This window comes from Salvelinus sp. IW2-2015, linkage group LG14 (genome assembly GCF_002910315.2).
Source record: "Salvelinus sp. IW2-2015 linkage group LG14, ASM291031v2, whole genome shotgun sequence".
NCBI classification, from domain to species: domain Eukaryota; kingdom Metazoa; phylum Chordata; class Actinopteri; order Salmoniformes; family Salmonidae; genus Salvelinus; species Salvelinus sp. IW2-2015.
In genome coordinates this window covers 21,894,015-21,915,680 of record NC_036854.1, presented here as the reverse complement: position 1 = coordinate 21,915,680, position 21,666 = coordinate 21,894,015, and the positions used below count along the sequence as shown (strand labels likewise).

The following is a 21,666-nucleotide window of genomic DNA, read 5'->3' as shown; positions in this document are numbered from 1 at the left end:
AGACCTCCCAAATGTCCATCTCCATTCAAACTGGAAAGCGTAAACGACACAACACACACTTCCAGTTCTACGAATCCCCCGCCCCCCTACCCCAAAAGCAATAGGCATCCAAATTAACCCCATTCAAGAACTTTTGGATAAAATGACATCAACTGTCCTCTTTTGGTTGTACTGTTTTAGATCAAGAATTGCAGTGGCTACGAATCCTATCATCCTATGTCATCACCCACAGGTTACAGGCCTAAATAGAATAGACAACAGAACATCAAGATGCTTGACATTTCCTTGTAAATCTCTGTGGTCCATTTCCCAGTCTGTCTGGTGACAGGGTGTTAATGGGTCTATCTACAAAGGCTGCCTCCTATCACAGCTCAGCTGATCACTGCCTTGAGCATGATGCTCGGACCAGCCAGCCGCTCTCTGCTGTTTGATGTTTGAAAGAAAAAATAGTTAATCAACTTTCTCCAGCCTTTAATCTAATTTAACAGATCTTATCAGCAGTAGGGTCAGTGGCAGTCTTTGACTATGCTAGACATACAGTCAACAAGAAAGAACACAATTGTTAAATCTCCCTTCATGGGCCTCCTTTTTTTCATTACGAAACACTTTCACAACCTAATTAATGTATGACAGTTAGGTCTGTTGTGAATAGTTAGCCTACATATGGCTGTGGGGTCTACATCTGCATCAAAAGCAGACAAAGTATTTTAGCCTTGGGGTGTCTGACTCTTGCATGATGCAGAACACCAATTTTGTAATGTCTTGTGTAGGTACATTTTTGGGTATCTGAAATTTGAATTATTCAAAGATTTGCAAGCAAAAGAAACATGATCTGAGACGTTTTGAAACATCTGAGATATGTCCCTCACGAAGACTATAGATTATGCACAAGAAGAAGCCTGAGAACATTGACTCAGGCCATTACACAAAATCAGGAACCTCAACAGCCCAATGTTAGCATAACACTCTAGAGGCACACAGACAGACAGTAACCAAATGGAGTTGGAGCCCTCAGACAAAGCCTGGCTTGTGAAGTGTCGCCATATATAGGACTCGATCACCAGCAGATTTGAATCCAATGTCAAATCAATGTCTTGTCTGGGGGCCCAAGTGAGATGGATCAATAAATACATTTCAGAATACATGCATAATTATTTCAGATTTAGGGTAACTGCATTTGTAACAAAGTTGTTAAATACGTTCAATCATCTATTTCTGTACTGGTGCACATATATGGATGAGTGTGAGTTTGATGTTGACCTCTTGACTTGACCCCCTACTGCCCATGTGGAGGCAGGCCATTCACCTCAAACATACCCTCATGACCACCTTTGAACTGGGTTTGTGTATTGACATGCTCTTTGTTGATAGTTAGAGGTATGATTCATCATTATAATTCATAAGACCCACTGGGTCAACAGAAAGTAGGCCCACACATTTTACTATAGTGTATTTCCATGTAGGTCTGGTTTGAAACTGCCTCCATCACCATATGTCAATCTCTTAATTCAAAGACTCAATCATGGACATTCTTACTGACAGTTGTGGCTGCTTTGCGTGATGTATTGTTGTCTCTTCCTTTTTGCCCTTTGTGCTGTTGTCTATGCCCAATAATGTTTGTACCCTGTTTTGTGCTGCTACCATGTTGTTGTCATGTTGCGACCATGCTGTGTTATGTGTTGCTGCCATGCTGTTGTCTTAGGTCTCTCTTTATGTAGTGTTGTGTTGTCTCTCGTCATGTGTGTTTTKTTTTTCATCCCMGCCCCCCCCCCCCCCCTTGGTAGGCCATCATTGTWAATAARAATTTGTTCTTAATTAACCGACTTGCAGAGCTAAAGGTTAAATAAAAAATGTAATAACCTATATAATAATAGATTAAATAAATGGGCAAAAAAAAAAAAACATTTTAAAAGTGAACAAATGTTTGCAGCTACCGTTAAAATGGAATCATTGCTGAATATAGACGTATGGACTCATAATTATGGGCGGCAGGTAGCCTAGTGGTTAGATCGTTGGACTAACTAGTAACCGGAAAGTTGCAATATCGAATCCCAGAGCTGACAAGGTAAAATTCTGTCGTTCTACTCCTGAACAAGGCAGTTAATCCACTGTTCCTAGGCTGTCATTGAAAATAAGAATTTGTTCTTAACTGACTTGCCTAGTTAAATGAAGGTAAAAAATATTTTTCAGAAATTATATATAATGTGTATGCCCAGCATGGTGGAAGCCTTTCACATCCTCTCTTTGATGACTACTGCTCCATCACTGCTTCAGAAGGGGACCACCATTTCTTCAAAAAGCATATAAATGCTTTCTCAAGTTGTGTATTGGACATGTAGACCTTTTCAAGCGACCTTGTGCCCACTACCGTTCAGGGTGTCGCAGATTCACACCTTTCTCCAGCCATCAGACGCGCTAGGAACAATGTTCGTCTCCAGTGCCAGCCGTCGCTAATTGCCCGCGCAGTTCACACATTCCGACGTCACCTTTGATCACAAGGAGATGAGGGCGGATATAAAACCGGGGATCAGACGGTTGTGGTCAGTCAGATTCTGGGAATAGACTAGAGGAGTAATATGTCAGCCGTCCACGGAAAACTGAGGGTAGGAGACCTAACTCAATTCCCGATGTACCCCGACGGACACATGGAGAGGAATAGCATGCCGCATTCAGGTTGGTTACAGTGTAATTACGCACAAGTTTTAAGCGCAATCTCTGTCAATCTTACTGTCTACCTTCGTTACATTTTATATTCATGGCATCGCTCTTGGTTTTGACAGATTATAGTGCTGCGGATAGGGCAAACTACTTCAACTCCGCAAACGCCACCGGACAGAGAGCGGACAGCATGACCCATCGAAGGAAGAGAACCAACTTCACCCAGCAGCAGATTGGGGTGCTGGAGAAAGTATTCTCCGACACCAAATACCCCGACATATACCTTCGCGAGAGACTTGAGGCTCTCACCGGCCTACCAGAGTCCAGAATTCAGGTATGGCACCAGATTTACAAGTTTGCTAAGACACAAAACAGTGAGTTTCCATGATAAATCTTTGCAAACTGCTATGGGCAAAATGTTCTAGGCCTACCCACAAAAAAATTACTTGAAATGCGGAAAAAACGTTAAAGGCTCTAATACGTTATCTCCCACAGGTGTGGTTCCAGAACCGACGCGCAAAGTCCCGTCGCCTGGAAGGGTCGTCCATGTCTATGAAGCTCAATAGTGTTGCCGCCCCCGTGACCCCATTCGCGCAACTCCATCACCGAATGCACAACTTCAGACCATCACTCCACACCCGGACGGAAGAAACGCACGCCAAGACCACACTACCCACGAAAACTGGTAACTACGAACACTCAATTATCCCGTATGTTGACGATGCATCCATAAATGGGAATAGAAGAAAAATTGAGCAAATCGAACGAGATGAGTTGAGCGTTGCGGTTCCGTGCAACAACGTTCATCCGTATCACAAGGGAAATGGACTTTACATCAAGTCCCAGAGCAACATAAGCGGTAGTGCAGGTACAAAACATGTTCTGGTTGAATATGACAACTTTCCCCCAAACAAGACCATAGGTCCCGAGATGAAAGTTGTTATCCCTCCTATTCCTTCACAGAACAACTTAGGCAGGTCCTCTCCAAAGCATATCGCGTGCCAAGTACAGCATCCTCAGGTTAAGACAAGACCTGATAACTTTGGCCACTTCTCTCCCATTCGTGCCAGCAAGGCTCAAGAGTTTTCTGATTCGGATTCAGAGTGGGAAAATGGCGCCATGTCTGGCTTTGGTGACTTCATGTGAAATTGACTGATGGGTTCATCACTTCAAAATGAACAGATGTAAGTTTGTTATGAAGATACTTATTTATTGTATATTATTTTGATTGTCTTCGTTTTCAAACAGGCTACCAAATAAAATATTATATTTAATCTACCCCTGCTGTGCAATTTTTTTCCCTCACTGATCCGTATCAATTGTCACAAAATCATGAGTTTTCTTGGCTATGTGTTTAATATAAAATGAGAGCAAGGAATATTTACAAATTCCCATATACAGATTTACAAAACAAAGGTGAACTGGAGAAATTCTGGAAACAAACATTTATCACCTTAGTATTGTTTGAATTTAGGTTACATGTCGGTCTGATGCTTCAACAATACCCCATTCGAGGCTGCCAATCAATTTGCGTCAACTGCATCAAAAACCAGAATTATCATTTTACAAAAATACAAAAATCTCTTCAGTGCACACAATTACAAAAGCCATCTCCGAGTATGTTACAGAAATGTTAACGATAAATCAGAGTACTCAAAGGTATTGTACAAATATCTACAATAAACAATTTTACAAAACATTCTTTAGCCTACCCTGTGCTTACTACCAGTGGAGTAAAGGAACACAAAACATTGACTCACAAAGGGAAGCTCCAAATGGTAAATCTTGTTTTATCACCAACTCTTAAAAATAAATATGGATTATAATAGAAACTGCTGAAGTACTGTTTGGCACATGAGACCATAGAATAAATCTACAACAGAAATTGGGTTGTGAATTCTTGCAGTGACCAAAGTCTAGTCTATAGACTAGGGTCGGTTTGACATGACATTTTGTCTGTGTTCAATACAGTAAACAAGYCATTTTCAAAGACATATATACAATAAAATCAAACAGCTGTGAGAAAAGTAAGGATATTTCCTCAGAAACAGCCTACATGTTGAGCCAGATCATTTCAGTGGGGGCTTTTTGTTTGAAAGTCAGGGGAGCCACACACCGACCTCTTCTTTCAGTCACTCGAGATAGTGTGCATGTTCCACTTAGTTGATGCTGACCAGGCCGCTCTCTTTGTGTGTGTTCAGACCGTGTTGGTGTTGTTGGCTGCAAAGGCGTGTAGGTTTCCCAGCTGACTCAGACCACTCTGGATGTGGGCTACGTGAATCTCTACGTTGTTCTGGAAGCAACTGCACAGGCAGGACAAACATTAAGACCAGGTGAACATGCACCCACCATCTTCTATCCCTTCCTCTGAAGTCTTCCATCACAGTCATCCATCTCCCCTCATAGCACTAAATAGGATGAAATATTGGGCAGAATGGATGTGAACTGTAGAGGCACTCACCTGAGGTTGGAGGGGTCTATTGAGCTCTTTATGTCATTCAGAGAGTCAGTGAGCGATTTAAATTCAAAGGAGTTCAGGTCTCCTCCCTCAGCCAGACACTGGAACACAAACAAATACATGCTCAGGCAAACAAATAAATTGAGTAGTGCTGTGATGCTGTGTGCGCGCACCATACACTAACCTTGATCTGCAGCAGTAAGGCAGTGAGGCCTGAGATGAGGTGTGTGAGGCTGGCGTTGGAGACGCACTGCTGGTCGTCACGGAGGGTGTTGGTCTGCTGCACCATCTCCTTGGCCTCCTCCTCACAGCGCTGACGCAGCTCTGTGGGCCGGTCCACAGGAGCCATGCCCTGATCTGGGGCCAGCTGGAGAGGACAGAGGGACATACATTCTTGTATAAACTGTTCTGGGACCAGCCAAAGAGAAAGATGCTCATTTAAGCTTTGGAACCAAAATATGCAATTTATCGGTATAGAGTCATTAGACACCCTTCATTGATGATAATCTAAAAACGACTATTGGTGATGTTTTGCTCGTCTCATGTCTTCTTGCTAAGTACACTCCTAGGAGGTAAGGCGATCTGTTACACGTCTAGCTGCAAGAAAATCAAATATAGCCCTTTTACTGAGATAAGACCGAAAGATGTGCCAGTGTGTCCTCACCTCGTAGCAGAACTGCTGGACCTCGTGCAGCACCTTGTTCAGGTCTTTATTGAGCTGCTCCAGCTCCAGTACTGTGGTGGCATAACGCTTCTGGAACTCTAGGCCTATAGGCATCGAGCACGACTTCTACAAACACACAACACAATTTAATGTTAAGTTGTATATATTTACAATTTCTATGATGGAATACACTGTTAGGAACATATGCTGTCATAATACGGTTTTAGTATTTTCTGGGACTCTACCAGTTTTTCAGCTTCTGCGTTCATATCCTTTAAGTGCTTGACGTGTTCTTTCTTGATCATGAGGATCTTGGAGAGCCTCGTCTAGGAGGGAGAGATTCTTAGTGGGACATTTACCTTCACATTATGCTATATTATCCTAGAAGCAGAGCCAAGACAGGAAGACTGACCACTTGGACGAGGAACTTGACAGGGAACCCTCCAAGCGTGTCCCCGTCCGCTCCAGGGAGTTTGTTTTTCCATGGAGACTGGCTGATGAGGGGATCATTGTCCTGTCACAGGAATATGTGTAAATTCCAATGGCAAATAAGCAAAGCAATATTGAATTCAATTGAGAGACAAAGGGTCAGTCATAATCATGTTATAGCAATTGAAGTACATGTACCATTCACAGTGATCTCAAATTATCACAAATAACACTGTAAAGACAATACCTAACCAGTATCCCAGATTACATCATTCAGAAATGAATGATTAGAAGTGATGAAACTATAGTACCAGTCAAAAGTTGACACCTACTCATTCAAGGGTTTTTCTTTATTTTTACTATTTTCTACATTGTAGAATAATAGTGAAGACATCAAACTATGAAATAACACATATGGAATCATGTAGTAACCAAAAAAAGTATTTAACGAAGTCAAAAGTATTACATTTTTTATTTAACCTTTATTTAAACCAGGTAGGCTAGTTGAGAACAAGTTCTCATTTGTAACTGCGATCTGGCCAAGATAAAGCAAAGCAGTTCGACACATACAGAGTTACACATGGAATAAACAAACATACAATCAATAATACAGTAGAAAAAGTCTATATACAGCATGTGCAAATGAGGTAGGATAAGAGAGGTAAGGCAATAAATAGGCCATGGTGGCGAAGTAATTACAATATAGCAATTAAACACGAATGGTAGAATGTGCAGAAGATGAATGTGCAAGTAGAGATACTGGGGTGCAAAGGAGCAAGATAAATAAATACAATATGGGGATGAGGTAGTTGGATGGGCTATGTACAGGTGCAGTGATCTGCTCTGACAGCTGGTGCTTAAAGCTAGTGAGGGAGATATGAGTCTCCAGCCTCAGTGTTTTTTGCAGTTCGTTCCAGTCATTGGCAGCAGAGAACTGGAAGGAAAGGCGGCCAAAGGAATTGGCTTTGGGTGTGACCAGTGAGATATACCTGCTGGAGCGCATGCTACGGGTGGGTGCTGCTATGGTGACCAGTGAGCTGAGATAAGGCAGGGCTTTACCTAGCATAGACTTGTAGATGAACTGGAGCCAGTGGGTTTGGTGACGAGTATGAAGCGAGGGCCAGCCAACGAGAGCATACAGGTCGCAGTGGTGGGTAGTATATGGGGCTTTGGTGTCAAAACGGATGGCACTGTGATAGACCGCATCCAATTTGTTGAGTAGAGTGTTGGAGGCTATTTTATAGATGACATAGCCGAAGTCAAGGATCGGTAGGATAGTCAGTTTTACGAGGGTATGTTTGGCAGCATGAGTGAAGGATGCTTTGTTGCGAAATAGGAAGCCGATTCTAGATTTAATTTTGGATTGGAGATGTTTAACGTTAGTCTGGAAGGAGAGTTTAGTCTAACCAGACACCTAGGTATTTGTAGTTGTCCACATACTCTAAGTCAGAACTGTCCAGAGTAGTGATGCTGGACGGGCGGGCAGCGATCGGTTGAAGAGCATGCATTTAGTTTTACTTGCATTTAAGAGCAGTTGGAGGCCACGGAAGGAGAGTTGTATGGCATTGAAGTTTGTCTGGAGGTTAGTTAACAGTGTCCAAAGAAGGGCCAGAGGTGTACAGAATGGTGTCGTCTGCGTAGAGGTGGATCAAAGAATCACCAGCAGCAAGAGCGACATCATTGATGTATACAGAGAAGAGAGTCGGCCCAAGAAATGAACCCTGTGGCACCCCCATAGAGACTGCCAGAGGTCCGGACAACAGGCCCTCCGATTTGACACACTGAACTCTGTCTGAGAAGTAGTTGGTGAACCAGGCAAGACAATCATTTAAGAAACCAAGGCTGTTGAGTCTGCCAATAAGATTGTTGTGATTGACAGAGTCGAAAGCCTTAGGCAGGTCGATGAATACGGCTGCACAGTAAGGGTCTCTTATCGATGGCAGTTATATCGTTAAGGACCTTGAGCGTGGCTGAGGTTCACCCATGACCAAATCAAAATATATTTTATATTCTTCAAAGTATCTACCCGTTTCCTTGATGACTGCTTTGCACTCTCAACCAGCTTCACGAGGAATGCTTTTCCAACAGTCTTGAAGGAGTTCCCACATATGCTACGCACTTGTTGGCTGCTTTTCCTTCACTCTGCAGTCCAACTCATCCCAAACCATCTCAATTTGGTTGAGGCCAGGTGATTGTGGAGGCCATGTCATCTGATACAGCACTCCATCACCTTCATTCTTGGGCAAATAGCCCTTACATTGCCTGGAGGTGTGTTGGGTCATTGTCCTGTTGAAAAACAAATAATAGTCCCACTAAGCGCAAACCAGATGGGATGGCGTATTGCTGCAGAATGCTTTGGAGCCATGCTGGTTAAGTGTGCCTTGAATTCTAAATAAAATCACAGTGTCACCAGCAAAGCACCCCCACACCATAACATCTCCTCCTCCATGCTTTACGGTGGGAAATACACATGGAGATCATCCGTTCACCCACACCACGTCTCACGAAGCCATGGTGGTTGGAACCAAAAATGTCAAATTTGGACTCCAGACCCAAGGATAACTTTCTACCCGTCTAATGTAAATTGCTTGTGTTTCTTGGACCAAGCAAGTATCTTCTTATTTCTGTCCTTTACTAGTGGTTTCTTCGCAGCAATTCAACCATGAAGGCCTGATTCACACAGTCTCCTTTGAACAGTTGATGTTGAGATGTGTCTGTTACTTGAACTCTGTGAAGCGTTTATCAATTTCTGAGTCTAGTAACTCTCCTCTGCAGCAGAGGTAACTCGGGGTCTTCCTTTCCTGTGGCGGTCCTCATGAGAGCCAGTTTCATCATAGCGCTTGATTGGTTTTTGAGACAGCACTGGAAGAAATATTCAAAGTTCTTGACATTTTCCAGATTGACTGACCTTCATGTCTTAAAGTAAAGATGGAATGTCATTTCTCTTTGCTTATTTGAACTGTTCTTGCCATAATATGGATTTGGTCTTTTACCAAATAGGGCTGTCTTATGTATACCACCCCTACCTTGTCACAACAACTGATTGGATCAAACTCATTAAGGGAAGAAATTCCACAAATTAACTTTTAAAAGGCACACCTATTAATTGAAATGCATTCCAACAACCTCATGAACAGGGATGCAAACTGGTGAGGGCCCAAAAAGGCAACTTTTTGTTGTTGTACTGAAACATGCAAAAAAAAAWAATAATAATCATCTCTGCTAGGGTGAAATGCAGGTTAACTAATTAAACAACAAAGAATAGGATCTACATGATCAGTCTGTGTGTAAAATAAAGTGGTTAACGTGAACCTAACTCACAGCTACATTGTTTTTAAAGAAAGCAATCCAATGTTATTTGTTGCCTAGACTGCAAATGACACTCAAGTCTTGAGAAAAAAACAATACACTAATATTGCAGTTAGCCATGACAGCCTTTATAATAGAACGCTTGTGACCACACACCTAAATATTGCACTTGTGAAAAAAAATATCTTAAAGTAGAAATTATCCAGGCATTCTATTTTTGCTCTATTATAGTTGCCACTATAGTAGATGTCGATCAAGTGCACAAGGCTACATGTGTGCAAAAATAATGTTCACAGAGTAAAACATTTAATAATCCCCCCTCACAGTGTTACTGTCAAGTTCAACACAACAAAAACATATTTGGGCTACAATGCACATTACATCGTACACTTTCTGCCTTTGGACTTTATTCTACAATGTGCCAGAGAGCAAGATACCCTTTGTTGGCATAATTAATGTCTTTCAGGCAGAGAGTACACCTGGCATACCCTTTTTATCCACTGTATTGACAAAGTGAGAAAGAGGGAAAGTGTTTGGTGTTCCATTCAACTCTATAGTGGCATCCAGCTTAAGCCAGGCCCAGCTCCAGCTCCACTTCATCACTGAATCCACAAGCAACGCCTCATTTTCACCAAATTCTCTAATTCTGAAAATTAACCACATACTGTAGAGGGAAAACAGTTTACAGATAGTTCGCTAACATGACCAAATTTCATACATATTGCCAGGGTCCAGTATGCAACTAACACGTTATAACTTGAGGAACGTGTTGGGCCGAAAATCTCCCCCAGCCTACATTTTACTCCCTCCTCTGTTTAACATAACTCACATACATTAGTTATTAATTTCAGTTGCCTATCCTGACGTGCAGTTTGTTCGATAGAAAGTATTTGACTGAGTGTAATGGCTGTGCTCAATGTAATGACACTTATAAATGTAGATACTTCAAACACCCCCAAACAGGGAAACAAATCCCAATCAAAGGTGTAATAACGTGCTCCACTAAGGTAGTTATTTATCTTATAACTTGTCCTTGTGGTAAAAATTATGTGGGTAAAACAAAGCGCGAATTAAAAGTACATATCTCGGAGCATCGTAGCACCATTCGTTGCAAAAACTCTACTTACCCAGTTGCGGCCCACTTTTTGGAAGAAAACCACTCGATTTCGTCTCTACGTTATATTGGCATCGATCATGTCACCCTCCCTAGGAAAGGGGGTGACCTCGACAATTTATTGTTAAAACGAGAGGCTGCTTGGATCTTTAATTTAAAGACCCTTGCTCCCTTCAGTCTCCACGTAGACTTTGATCTGAAGTCATTCTTGTGATTTTGCTATTGTAAATGTTTGTAGGCGTATATAGCCAAATTGTATCTATGATCGTACGCTGTCCATTTGTTTTTTGTATGCTATTTCAATATGAGAATTAACCAATGATATCAGACCACACCCGGCCATGATTAGACACCTGTGTGTCTTTTGACACTATATAAATGAGTCATCCCGCAGTGTTTTTCATTATACCCTGATGATGACAGCTTGTCTGTCGAAACGCTGGACATAAATATATTTGCATCTGAGCTCCTAGTGTGCGGCTCTCCTTTATTTTTTTTAAGCGTTCCACTCCGCTAGCCATCACCTCACCTAAATAGGTGTGCGTTTCTTTCCCCTCTAAACAATACTTGTTCCGCCACACTTTCTCCCTCAGCTCAAACTTTCCAAATGCCAGGTGTTTTTCGGTTACAGCGAATGAAGTACGGTTCATCACCTTCTCACTCCCCATCTCGGTGGTCAGGCTTCTCACCTACCTCTTATCGTTCAGGGGAAGCGCTGCTGTAGCTGGTAAATTGCCATTCCACTCTCCGCTCTTTCAGCGTGCGCTGATGCCGTAACTAGCACATTGGTTGTCGCGTCTCTCACGCAGTAGCGTGCTGCATTCTATTGTTATGTGAACGATTGGCTGAACCTTGGATACAGCCAGTATTGCTCCAAAGGCGAATCACTCGTTCGCTTACAGCCAGTAGTGATCCAAAGCACCCCCGCACAAACTTTTCTCATCGGATCTACACGAATCACGTAGGTCACCTATTTTGAGGCGAACTTCACCGAAAGGTGACTAGTTTGTATCCCTGCATGAAGCTAGTTGAGAGAATGCCAAGAGTGTGAAAATCTGTCATCAAGGCAAAGGGTGGCTATTTGAAGAATCTCAAATAAAATATTTTGATTTGTTWRACACTTTTTTGGTTACTAAAGTATTCCATATGTATTATTTCATAGTTTTGATGTCTTCACTATTCTATAATGTAGAAAATAGTAAAAATAAAGAAAAACCCTGTATTGAGTAGGTGTGTCAAATTTTGACTGGTGCTGTACAATGTGCACCATTTCCTTCTTACCATGAGGACTGGTGTGGTGGCAGAGGGGTAGGTCACTCTGGGAGGGGTCATGAAGTTCTGGAAGCGGGAGGGTCTCAGTTTCTGTGCGAAGGTTGAGATGGGCATGGTCTCGTTGGGCTCATTACTCTGGAGGGGGAAAAAGCAACATAATTAAATCAACCATATCGTTGGTAATACAGCAGGAAGTAATTTATTGGCATCGTCTTTTTCTTGTTCCCTTGTGAATTCCTACTGATTTCCATGTAGCATGTGTGTGATTGAAGGATTTTTCTAAATGTTTTGCTTTTTAAGTTGATAACAGCACTGCTGGTAATGGACAGACTCCGGTTTCTCTGTGTGTTTGATGTTTGCCGAGGTCAGAATCCCTCATTCTAACATGTCAATGCTGAATGAGTAATGAAGACCAGGCGTACCAGCACTTCGTAATCAGGCACGGTGTGTGTGCCCAGCCCATTCCGGTCAAAGGTCACACGGTAAGTGGCAGCGCCCGTATCCACGGCATCGATCTGCCCAGTGAACAGGCCGTCATGGACTCCCCTAAGACGAGCTGGAACACACAGAATCCATCTAATCTGGAGCTTTAAAAGGGGACTTTGGGTGCTATGACTACAGGTTTGCTGATAGCTACTTTTAGGGTAGGGGCTGCTGGTATTTAACAAGTCATTTTGGTTGCCATCACTACAGTGTTTTACCGGTGACTTTGGTTCCTATGACGAGCGGCAAGGGGATCTCGTCGGGGAGGTCTTTGCAGTGTGCCACGTCGAAAAACTTCCTCTGCTGCAGCATACGCATCTTCTGCCTCTTCTGTCTCAGCGCAGTCCGCTCCTCAGCAAAGAACGCAGACGAACACCTAAAGGGGAACATTTAACTAAGTCAATTAGACACAAAAAGTTGGTATACTTGGTGTGCGTGAAAGACAACCAAGGAAGGTTTCTTTAATTAACATTCCAGGATATTTCCCTGAGAATCCATGGTGTCCATAAGATGTGTATCATTGGTGTCTCGAAATAATTAAAAACAAAGGGATATTCATGGGGACAATCTATTCACTTCAAAAGGAAACAGAAAAATAAATAAATGCAAACCAGATTTGGAAGGTCAGTCTTTAAAAAGAGAATGTGCTGTAATAATGAACAATACCGTCTGGGTTTCCCCATCAGTCTCCTGATTGTACCCCACTCCACACGGGTCAACTTCCTGGTCTTCAGGTTGGGGAAGGATTCTTTCAGGCACAGGCAGAAGTCATTGTCACCTTCAAATAACGGTCTGGGTGGAGGAAAAGGTGTCAGAGGTCAAAGGAATTACACACTGGGAGTGTGTGTAAGTTATACAGCTGTCGTGGTAGTGTAGCTTACCCGTCTATGTTAGAATAGAACCACTCGTAGATGCACCATTTGTGTGCTTTAGGAAGCTTGAGAAGGTTTCTCAACCTCAGCCCGATTCTCTGAGACACTTTCTTATCTGGGGTCGTCACATTAGCAAACTTCTGAAAGAAAACAATCAAAACAAATTAACAATAATGAAGTCACCAAATAGTTTACAAAAGCACATCTGGGTTATCCTGAGCATTAGAAGTTGATCTATAGGAGGCAATGCTGTCACCTCTGGGTTGAAAGAAAGCAGTGTATTTGCAAAGAGGGGGATAGGACAACGATGCTGGCCAAAAGGAAGGCATTTATTTTACAGAAGCAACAGGGTTTGCTTTGCCCAGCTGTGTGAGCCGGAGCTATACCTGGGGTACAGAGGTGACCCTCTGGCTCCTTCTAGGGGATCTGGATGGGAGGCGCTGCTCCTCCTCCTCTCTGAACAGTCTGCTCCTCTTGGAGCTCCGTGTGGGCTAGACAGAGGGACAGCATATCGGTGAGAATAATGTCAATGCTTAATAAAAATGTTTCTCAAAATGTGCAGATAGTATTGCTTATGGCACACACCTACCCCATCTATGATGAAACAGGGGCACTGATTTGTTTAGAACAAAAATGAAGTGTCAAGGTAGAACTGATTGTGCAAATCAGAACATTGAGGGTAACTTGGACAAACTGTTCATGGGAAGTGCTGATAAGAGTATCAGTGTCCACTTAATTAACAGTGATTGAATCACCAGATAAATCAATAGGAGACATTGAGTTTCAAAGGATAGATGTGATGAAGGGCTAGATTGGCCATCTCACCGTTTCCATGGACACCAAGGTGTGTCTTCCTCTCGTGTTGTGAGCTTTTGTTTGCTTCTCATTCAAAGTATTTGACAGACTGCCCTCTGGAGATGCACAAAATGTGGCGTTATCAAAAATAGATTAAACTTGCATCTTACAAATCACCACTGCTCTCTCATTGTCTATTTCACAAAACTCAGAAATATCTTCCTTTCCTAGTATCCTTACTTCATGACCATACAGGGCTCAAAATTAACACTTGTCCCCTTGGCCAGGAAAAGTTATTAAATTGTCAGACAAAAACAATGCAATATGGTTGTCCAAATGGACAAGTAAAAATTCCAAATCACGCAACAAAAAAACGTGAAAAAAATGACATGTGGCTACTTCAATCAGAATTGGATCAGTATCCTCTGGAAGCAATGTGTTGCACACTGCCCTCCCAATCTCTGCAAATTGCATCGGAGCATAATTACTGTAGGCCTCCCTACATTGACAGGCATGGGCGGTCTTTCAATCATGCAGTCGCGAGATGCGTTTGAGATCAAAGTGTGTGCACATTTGTTGATATCCATTGCTAATTAGTGAGTTATTTGCCCAGTTATAGCACATTTTTGGTCAGCAATGAAAATCCTGGTGTGCGCCAGTGGGCAGTTGCCAGAGGAGAGGGAGAGCCATTTGTGTAGCAGGTAAAATAATGACAGACTCAACTAATGGCCAATTCAAAACATTGTATAGTTGGTTCTCACTAGTTAACTATTAGTATGTATCGATGTCATTGTCATGTCCGATATCCTAAAATAACTTTCCACCGGCACTCTTGTATATCCGCAAACGGCACAGTTGATGAAACCATTGCTTCTTACTCCAGTTGTAAAACTGTTCCTCAAGCGCTCAAAATTGGCTGTGATTCTCCTCTATTCAATACTGGGCATGTAATTCTGCCAAAGTATTGTACAGGGCTTAAAATGCCCCACATTTATTCATAAGTCCTCTGGACTTCTGTATTTACATAGCATCCGCTATGGGGATTCCTAAGTAACGTTACTTGTTAGCATTTTGTAAAAATACGGTTAAGTGACCTTTTTGGGTCTTTTTTTTTTTTACATTTGAAAAAATATACAAAAATAGCACCCCTATGGTATTACTACCATTAATAACGTATATCCCAGGGTGGCAAAAGGCACGGTATGAAGGTATGGATAGTGCCCAACTCTATTGACAAGTAACTCCTATGCTGTCAATATCTTCCCTGAACACTGAACATTTTAACCTTACAAATAGATAAACATCTCAGTTCGCTTCCTCGCCCACCATAGCCATTTGATCCCTGGTTCATTGAATGAGGGAATTATTTTATTAAATACATAAAAAGTAATGTTGCAGGGTGGCCAACCATCCTCCAGGAGATTCCAGGAGAGCTACTGGGTGTGCAGGCTTTTACGCCAACCCTGCTAGAAAAAAACATATTGTAAAAATGTTTTTAATCAGCTGCTCAACAGGACTTTGATAAGCTGACTGGTGTGTTTGAGTAGGGTTGGAGCCAAAGCCTGCACACCTGGTAGCTCTCCAGATGGAGAGTTGACAGATTATCAGTGCAGTATTTTATGGGGGGGTTAAGCGCCTTGCTCAAGACCACATAACCAGGAGATACTGTATTATACATGGGATCAGAGACCAGCAGCCTTCCATTGTCAATAATAATGAATGTTATTGTGAAGTGGTTCCTTGTATCATACAACACCATTTTCTGTCACATTTTTGGCCCATGGTGTGACTTGAGGTTTCGGACAAGTAAAAAACTAAAATCAGTCCTACTTGTCCAAAGGACTAATGGCTAAAAAAAGTTAATGTCAAGCCCTGCCATAGGTGAAAGGACTGGTCTCCATATTATTGTTTTCTCCTATTAAGTCTTCTACAATCAGTAGTCTTACAGGACAGGAGAGTTAACTACTTAGAACTACATACTTACCACATCACACAATGACATCAGTGAATAAAGCGCATTGATGGTCTAAGACTATCACAATTGACAAATTAAGAGTTCAAATGGGCTTAGTTCCGAGTCTGACATCACCTGTGTATTGCATTTTTAAGCTTGTAATTAGACTTTTAAAGACTCCTAATCCAATGAGGGACTGACATCTCCAACCTTTTGGGAAAAACACAGTCAACATGGGCATGCACTATATGCAATACATAGGTTACATACACAGACAGGGATAATAAATGCACAGACAGGGATAATAAATGCAATGTGTTAAGCTACAGTACCTTTCAGACTGACTAGCGCCTCTGCTGAAGAGCCTGCAATCAAGAGAAGAGGGGGAATTATCCTAGACTGTCATGGAATTTGTCCTCCACTTTAAAAAAATCCTGCATTCCTATTCATCCTTTCTCTCATTTGATGGGGTTTGAGGCTTGAGTGACTTCATTCATGATTTTGGATTTATTATTAGGTACACCCCAGTCACAAAAATGGTTCACTCCTACAGACAGTGAGTCAGGTGACCATGGCTTGCTATATACAGCAGGCAGATGTTCAACCAAACAGTAACTGGATGCCTGTTACAATGGGCAAACCGAGTGACTTAAGAGACTGAGCGTGTATGGTGGTCAGTGGCAGGTGCGCCAGTATCTCAGAAATGGCTGGCCTCCGGGCTTTCACGCACGACAGTGTCTAGAGTTTACCGAGAATGGTGCGACAATCAAAAAAAACGCCAGTCAGCGGCAGTCTTGTGGACGAAAACAGCATGTTGATGAGCAAGGTTGAAGGAGAAGGGCAATAATCTTGCAAGCTAACAGGCGGGCGACAAACAGGCATATAACGGCGCAGTATGGCATCTCAGAACGCACAACTCATCCTTCCTTGTCCCGGATGGCTATTGCAGCAGAAAACCATACCGGGTTTCATTCCTATCAGCTAAAAACTAGAAGCGGCTCAAGTGGGCACATGATCAACACAATTGAGGAGTGGAAAAACATTGCCTGGGCCAACGAATCCCGTTGAGTCATGCTGATGGCAGGATTTGGCATAAGCAGCATGAGTCCATGGCCCCATCCTAAATGGTGTCGACGGTACAGGCTGGTAGCGATGGTGTAATCACGTGGGAAACATTTCTGCCACACTTTAGGTCCCTTGATACCAACTGAGAAACATTTGAAAGTCATACTTTGTAGAATCCATTCCCAGAAGAATTCTAGCTGACCTTTTTATTCCACCGTAGCTTTGGCTGTGTGCATCGGGTCATTGTGATGTCATGCTGAAAAGGTGAACTTCCATCCCAGTTTCAACTTTATTGCGGATGGCAGCAGGTTTTCCCTCAAGGACTTTTCTGTACATCGCTCGATTCATTTTTCCTTTCATCCTGATAAACGTAACGCTTTGCATTTCAATTGTAGTTTCGTCAGACCACAACACTTTGACATCCCTCTAGTGGTGTGGGGGCTGTGCTTTGGCAAAGTGGGTGGGGTTATATCCTGCCTGTTTGGCCCTATCGTCAGATGGGGCCACAGTGTCTCCCGACCACTCCTGTCTCAGCCGCCAGTATTTATGCTGCAGTAGTTTGTGTCGGGGGGCTAGGCCAAGTCTGTTATATCTGGAGTATTTCTCCTGTCTTATCCGGTGTGAATTTAAGTATGCTCTCTCTAACTCTCTCTTTCTTTCAGAGGACCTGAGCCCTAGGACCATGCCTCAGGACTATCTGGCCTGATGACTCCTTGCTGTCCCCAGTCCACCTGGCCGTGCTGCTGCTCCAGTTTCAACTGCTCTGCCTGCAGCTATGGAACCCTGACCTGTTCACCGGACGTGCTACCTGTCCCAGACCTGCTGTTTTCAACTCTCTAGAGACAGCAGGAGCGGTAGAGATTAGAGGTCGACCGATTATGATTTTTCAACGCCGATACCGATTATTGGAGGACAAAAAAGCCGATACAGATTAATCGGACGATTAAAAAAAWATATATATATGTATTTATATTGTATTATTATATACTAAAGTGCCTATAAGAACATCCAATAGTCAAAGGTATATGAAATACAAATGGTAGAGAGAGAAATAGTCCTATAATTCCTACAACCTAAAACTTCTTACCTGGGAATATTGAAGACTCATGTTAAAAGGAACCACCAGCTTTCATATGTTCTGAGCAAGGAACTTAAACGTTAGCTTTTTTACATGGCACATATTGCACTTTTACTTTCTTCTCCAACAATTTGTTTTTGCATTTTTTAAACCAATTTGAACATTTATGATTATTTATTTGAGGCTAAATTGATTTTATTGATGTATTATATTAAGTTAAAATAAGTGTTCATTCAGTATTGTTGTAATTGTCATTATTACAAATAATTGTTTATTATTATTAGTATTATTATTTTTTTTTTATATTTTTTTTAAATCGGCCGATTAATTGGTATCGGCTTTTTTTGGTTCTCCAATAATCGGTATTGGCGGAAAAAAAAGAAAAAAAAATCACAAATCGGTCAACCTCTAATCCACTGTGATTATTATTATTTGACCCTGCTGGTCACCTATGAACATCTTGGCCATGTTCTGTTATAATCTCCACCCGGCACAGCCAGAATAGGACTGGCCACCCCTCATAGCCTGGTTCCGGCCTTTCTAGGGAGTTTTTCCTAGCCACCGTGCTTCGACACCTGCATTGCTTGCTGTTTGGGGTTTTAGGCTGGGTTTCTGTACAGCACTTTGATATATCAGCTGATGTAAGAAGGGCTTTATAAATAAATTTGATTTGAAAACAGGATTCAAGGTGGGCTTTCTTGAGTAATGGCTTCATTCTTGCCACCCCGCGCCTCTCTGATTCAGAGGAGTTAGGTTAAATTGTGTTCAACACATTTCGGTTGAATGCATTATGCAACTGACTAGGGTATCCCCTTTCCCTTTTTTTTTTTACAGACTTTGACCAGTTTTTTGCCATAAAAGCCTGTAGCTCTTTCAAAGTTGCCTTTGGACTCTTGGCAGCCTCTCTGACCAGTCTCCTACTTGCTCAGTCATCCAGTTTAGAAGGAAAGCCTGATCTAGGTAGGGTCTTGGCGATGCCATACACCTTCCACTTAATAAAATCATCTCGACCGTGCTCCAAGGGATATTTTTTAGGACTTTTTTGATATTTTTATACCCATCCCCTGATCTGTGCCTTTCTACAACTTTGTCCTGGAGTTCTTTTCAAAGCTCATTGGTGCTCATGGTTAAGTGTTTGCTCTGCAATGTCCAACCCAGCAGAGGGAACATACAGGAACTGCTGAATTTATCCTGAAATCATCCTGAAATCACATGAATAACTACAATTTAACACAGGTAGAGGCTAATTAACTTGGTGTGCGATTTTGAAGGTGATTGGTTACACCTGAGCTAATTTAAGATTCAACCCATCTATGAGTTTGATTTTCTAAAACATTCCAGGATATTTCTCTCACTTGGAAGTTGTGTGGTAGGATGTGTAGATCAATGGGGGTGGAAATGTATTTTTTTCAAGCTATAATTCAACAAAAGGTGAACATTTTATTTTGAAAGGGGGGCAGGGGGTGTAGGCTTTCTACAGGCACTATATAAGAAAACCCATAGGTCAAATAAAATGTCATATTTGTGAAAATCCAAAATGTGGTGTGTCATAGTGAGGAGGAGATGAGCTCCAGTCAGCAGTCCCCATATAGCCCAGGGGCATCTGTATATGCAAATACTAAAAGTGTTGTGACAAAACAATGCTCATTGGAGAGAATTTAATCTCTATTAACCCAATAACCCAAGGTCAATTATTGAGAAAGGCTACTTTGTTAGACAAAGGTAGTTAGCTAGGTACAAATAGAAAGAATAGCAGGTGGTCGGACAGTTTTCATATTTCAACTCTCTACAATCGATGTTTGTTATATACCTAGGAAATTGGCAGTTATTGTGGCTAGAACAGTTACCAGAAAAATATGACAGCTAGCCGRCAGTATGACCCCTCACATCTCCCATTAGAGGGCTGTTCTGTCAGTGTCTTGACAGATAAGACTGCTGAATAGGCAATTTGTTTTTAAACAGCAAGACACCTACACGAATGATTTATTTTAGGGAACAGTGTTTAATGTATGTAACTCGCTAACAGTTAGCTAAATGTAGCTAAGTAAGTTAGATACAAATATTCAGAAATCAAGTAAACAAACAAAGCTCAGCTAGCTAACGTTAGAATTCTGGGTTGTTAGCTAACGGGCAACAAGCCTGCTAACCTTTAGTTAGCCATAATGACAATCGTCTAATTATTTTTAGAGCAGCTAGCTGGCGTACTAATGTGAGCTAACGCTTGTTAGCTCGGTAAGCAGCTAGCTTCCCAAGCTAACTTGCTAACAAGCGTTAGCTCACTAGCTTTTGCGTCTAGAAAACGAGTTTACAAACACTTCAGGGAAAAAGTGCGACAAGTATTCAGTTAATAACAGTTACACATACAAGGTTCTAAAGTAAACATTTCCTCACATAATTATATTGGTAGTTTAAAAGTCTTGTTAAATTCGTGTTGTTACTTACTCTCGTCTAGCTGGTCCATCTCCGCCATCTTGAATTAGCCGCGCTGCTTTTTTCAAAGACCATATTGTCAAGATGCATTCTGGGACAGTATGTCTGCGGGGCAATTTTTTATGGACTGAATTTATGTTAACACCTTGATAATAAACAGGTACATTATTATTATCATGTAAACTGTTTATGGAAAGGGATGCTTAAATTGGGTAGCAATCAAATACATGCATTTAGTTATCTAAGCCAATGGAAATGGTAGAGGGTGAGGGTAGGAAACAACACATACACCATGCTGACCCTCAACACTGGGGCCCTCAGGGGTGCGTGCTTAGTCCCCTCCTGTACTCCCTGTTCACCCTCGACTGCGTGGCAGCACATGACTCTAACACTCATTCCACATAGCTATTATGCTGCATGAGGCAAATGCCCGGCCCTGGCCAAATGCTCTGTTAAAATGCAAATATACCTCATATGAGCAATATATATTTTCTTTAAATACAAAATATACACTTACTTTACGGAGTTTATCAAAATTGCACCAGGAAATATTGAATGGAATGGTAGAATGGAAATACGAGGGCAAGATGAGGATGTATCGTAGCCGATGCTGTGTCAAAACAAGGCCTGGTGCAACTTTGCTAAACTACGTACAAGTACACTAAGTTTATCTTTGTATTTGAAATATTTGTTCTCGCTTATATAAAAGTTACGTTCCAAAGGTTTCCAAAACTGTATCGCAAGTGAGGATTAATAACGTTTCTAAATGTTAAACAGAGCGTCAAGATTGTAGTTCACATGGAGCCAGCTGTGGTCCATACCTTCAGCTGAGAACCCTAGAGGGGAACTGGCTGTAAGCCCCCTTGGAGTTCTCGAGAGCTAACCTTAAACATGCTGTCTGAAGGGGAAAAAACTCCATAGATATCCCTGTATAATTAACCTTGACAAGACAATAATACATTCATGAGAGGGCTTCATGAGTTACTGGACCATGCAGAAGCTCATCAACCATAGCTGTGGGAAGTAGGGATGCTTAGGGTGCTGCAGCACCCCCTGAAAAATCAGAATAAAAAAATTAAAACGTA

The 21,666-nt window shown here is 41.9% G+C and overlaps 2 protein-coding genes across 3 annotated transcripts; one reads left to right on the top strand and one right to left on the bottom strand.

Annotated features, from left to right (window-relative positions):
• Positions 1–2,515: 2,515 nt before the first annotated feature.
• Positions 2,516–3,889, top strand: mixl1 (Mix paired-like homeobox). Its single transcript, XM_024000427.2, has 3 exons — positions 2,516–2,673; positions 2,781–2,992; positions 3,154–3,889. The coding sequence occupies exons 1-3, from the start codon at positions 2,577–2,579 to the stop codon at positions 3,802–3,804; spliced, it is 960 nt and encodes a 319-aa protein (XP_023856195.1). The 5' UTR covers positions 2,516–2,576; the 3' UTR covers positions 3,805–3,889.
• A 543-nt stretch (positions 3,890–4,432) lies between these two features.
• Positions 4,433–20,670, bottom strand: lin9 (lin-9 DREAM MuvB core complex component). Of its 2 annotated transcripts, none has more exons than XM_024000425.2 (15): positions 20,594–20,670; positions 16,341–16,373; positions 14,085–14,170; positions 13,646–13,750; positions 13,269–13,399; positions 13,054–13,179; positions 12,606–12,763; positions 12,327–12,460; positions 11,914–12,039; positions 6,193–6,294; positions 6,026–6,106; positions 5,781–5,906; positions 5,301–5,483; positions 5,120–5,217; positions 4,433–4,961 (listed from the first exon to the last, which is right to left on the bottom strand). In XM_024000425.2, exons 1-15 carry the CDS (start codon positions 20,619–20,621, stop codon positions 4,856–4,858), a joined length of 1,623 nt encoding a protein of 540 aa, XP_023856193.1. In that variant the 5' UTR covers positions 20,622–20,670; the 3' UTR covers positions 4,433–4,855. The 2 variants fall into 2 exon arrangements, with proteins under 2 accessions (XP_023856193.1, XP_023856194.1); XM_024000426.2 differs by having other exon boundaries at positions 13,269–13,396.
• Between the last annotated feature and the right edge of the window lie 996 nt (positions 20,671–21,666).

Excerpts from the sequence above, each read along its gene's own strand:
- lin9 (XM_024000425.2), bottom strand. The coding sequence starts at position 20,621 with ATGGCGGAGATGGACCAGCTAGACGAGA. Across the intron at positions 16,374-20,593 it reads GATGGACCAGCTAGACGAGA|GCTCTTCAGCAGAGGCGCTA; the intron begins GTAAGTAACAAC and ends TCTTGATTGCAG. Across the intron at positions 12,040-12,326 it reads TGCCTGATTACGAAGTGCTG|AGTAATGAGCCCAACGAGAC; the intron begins GTACGCCTGGTC and ends TTCCCCCTCCAG.
- mixl1 (XM_024000427.2), top strand. The coding sequence starts at position 2,577 with ATGTCAGCCGTCCACGGAAAACTGAGGGTAGGAGACCTAACTCAATTC. Across the intron at positions 2,674-2,780 it reads GAATAGCATGCCGCATTCAG|ATTATAGTGCTGCGGATAGG; the intron begins GTTGGTTACAGT and ends TGGTTTTGACAG. Across the intron at positions 2,993-3,153 it reads TACCAGAGTCCAGAATTCAG|GTGTGGTTCCAGAACCGACG; the intron begins GTATGGCACCAG and ends TATCTCCCACAG.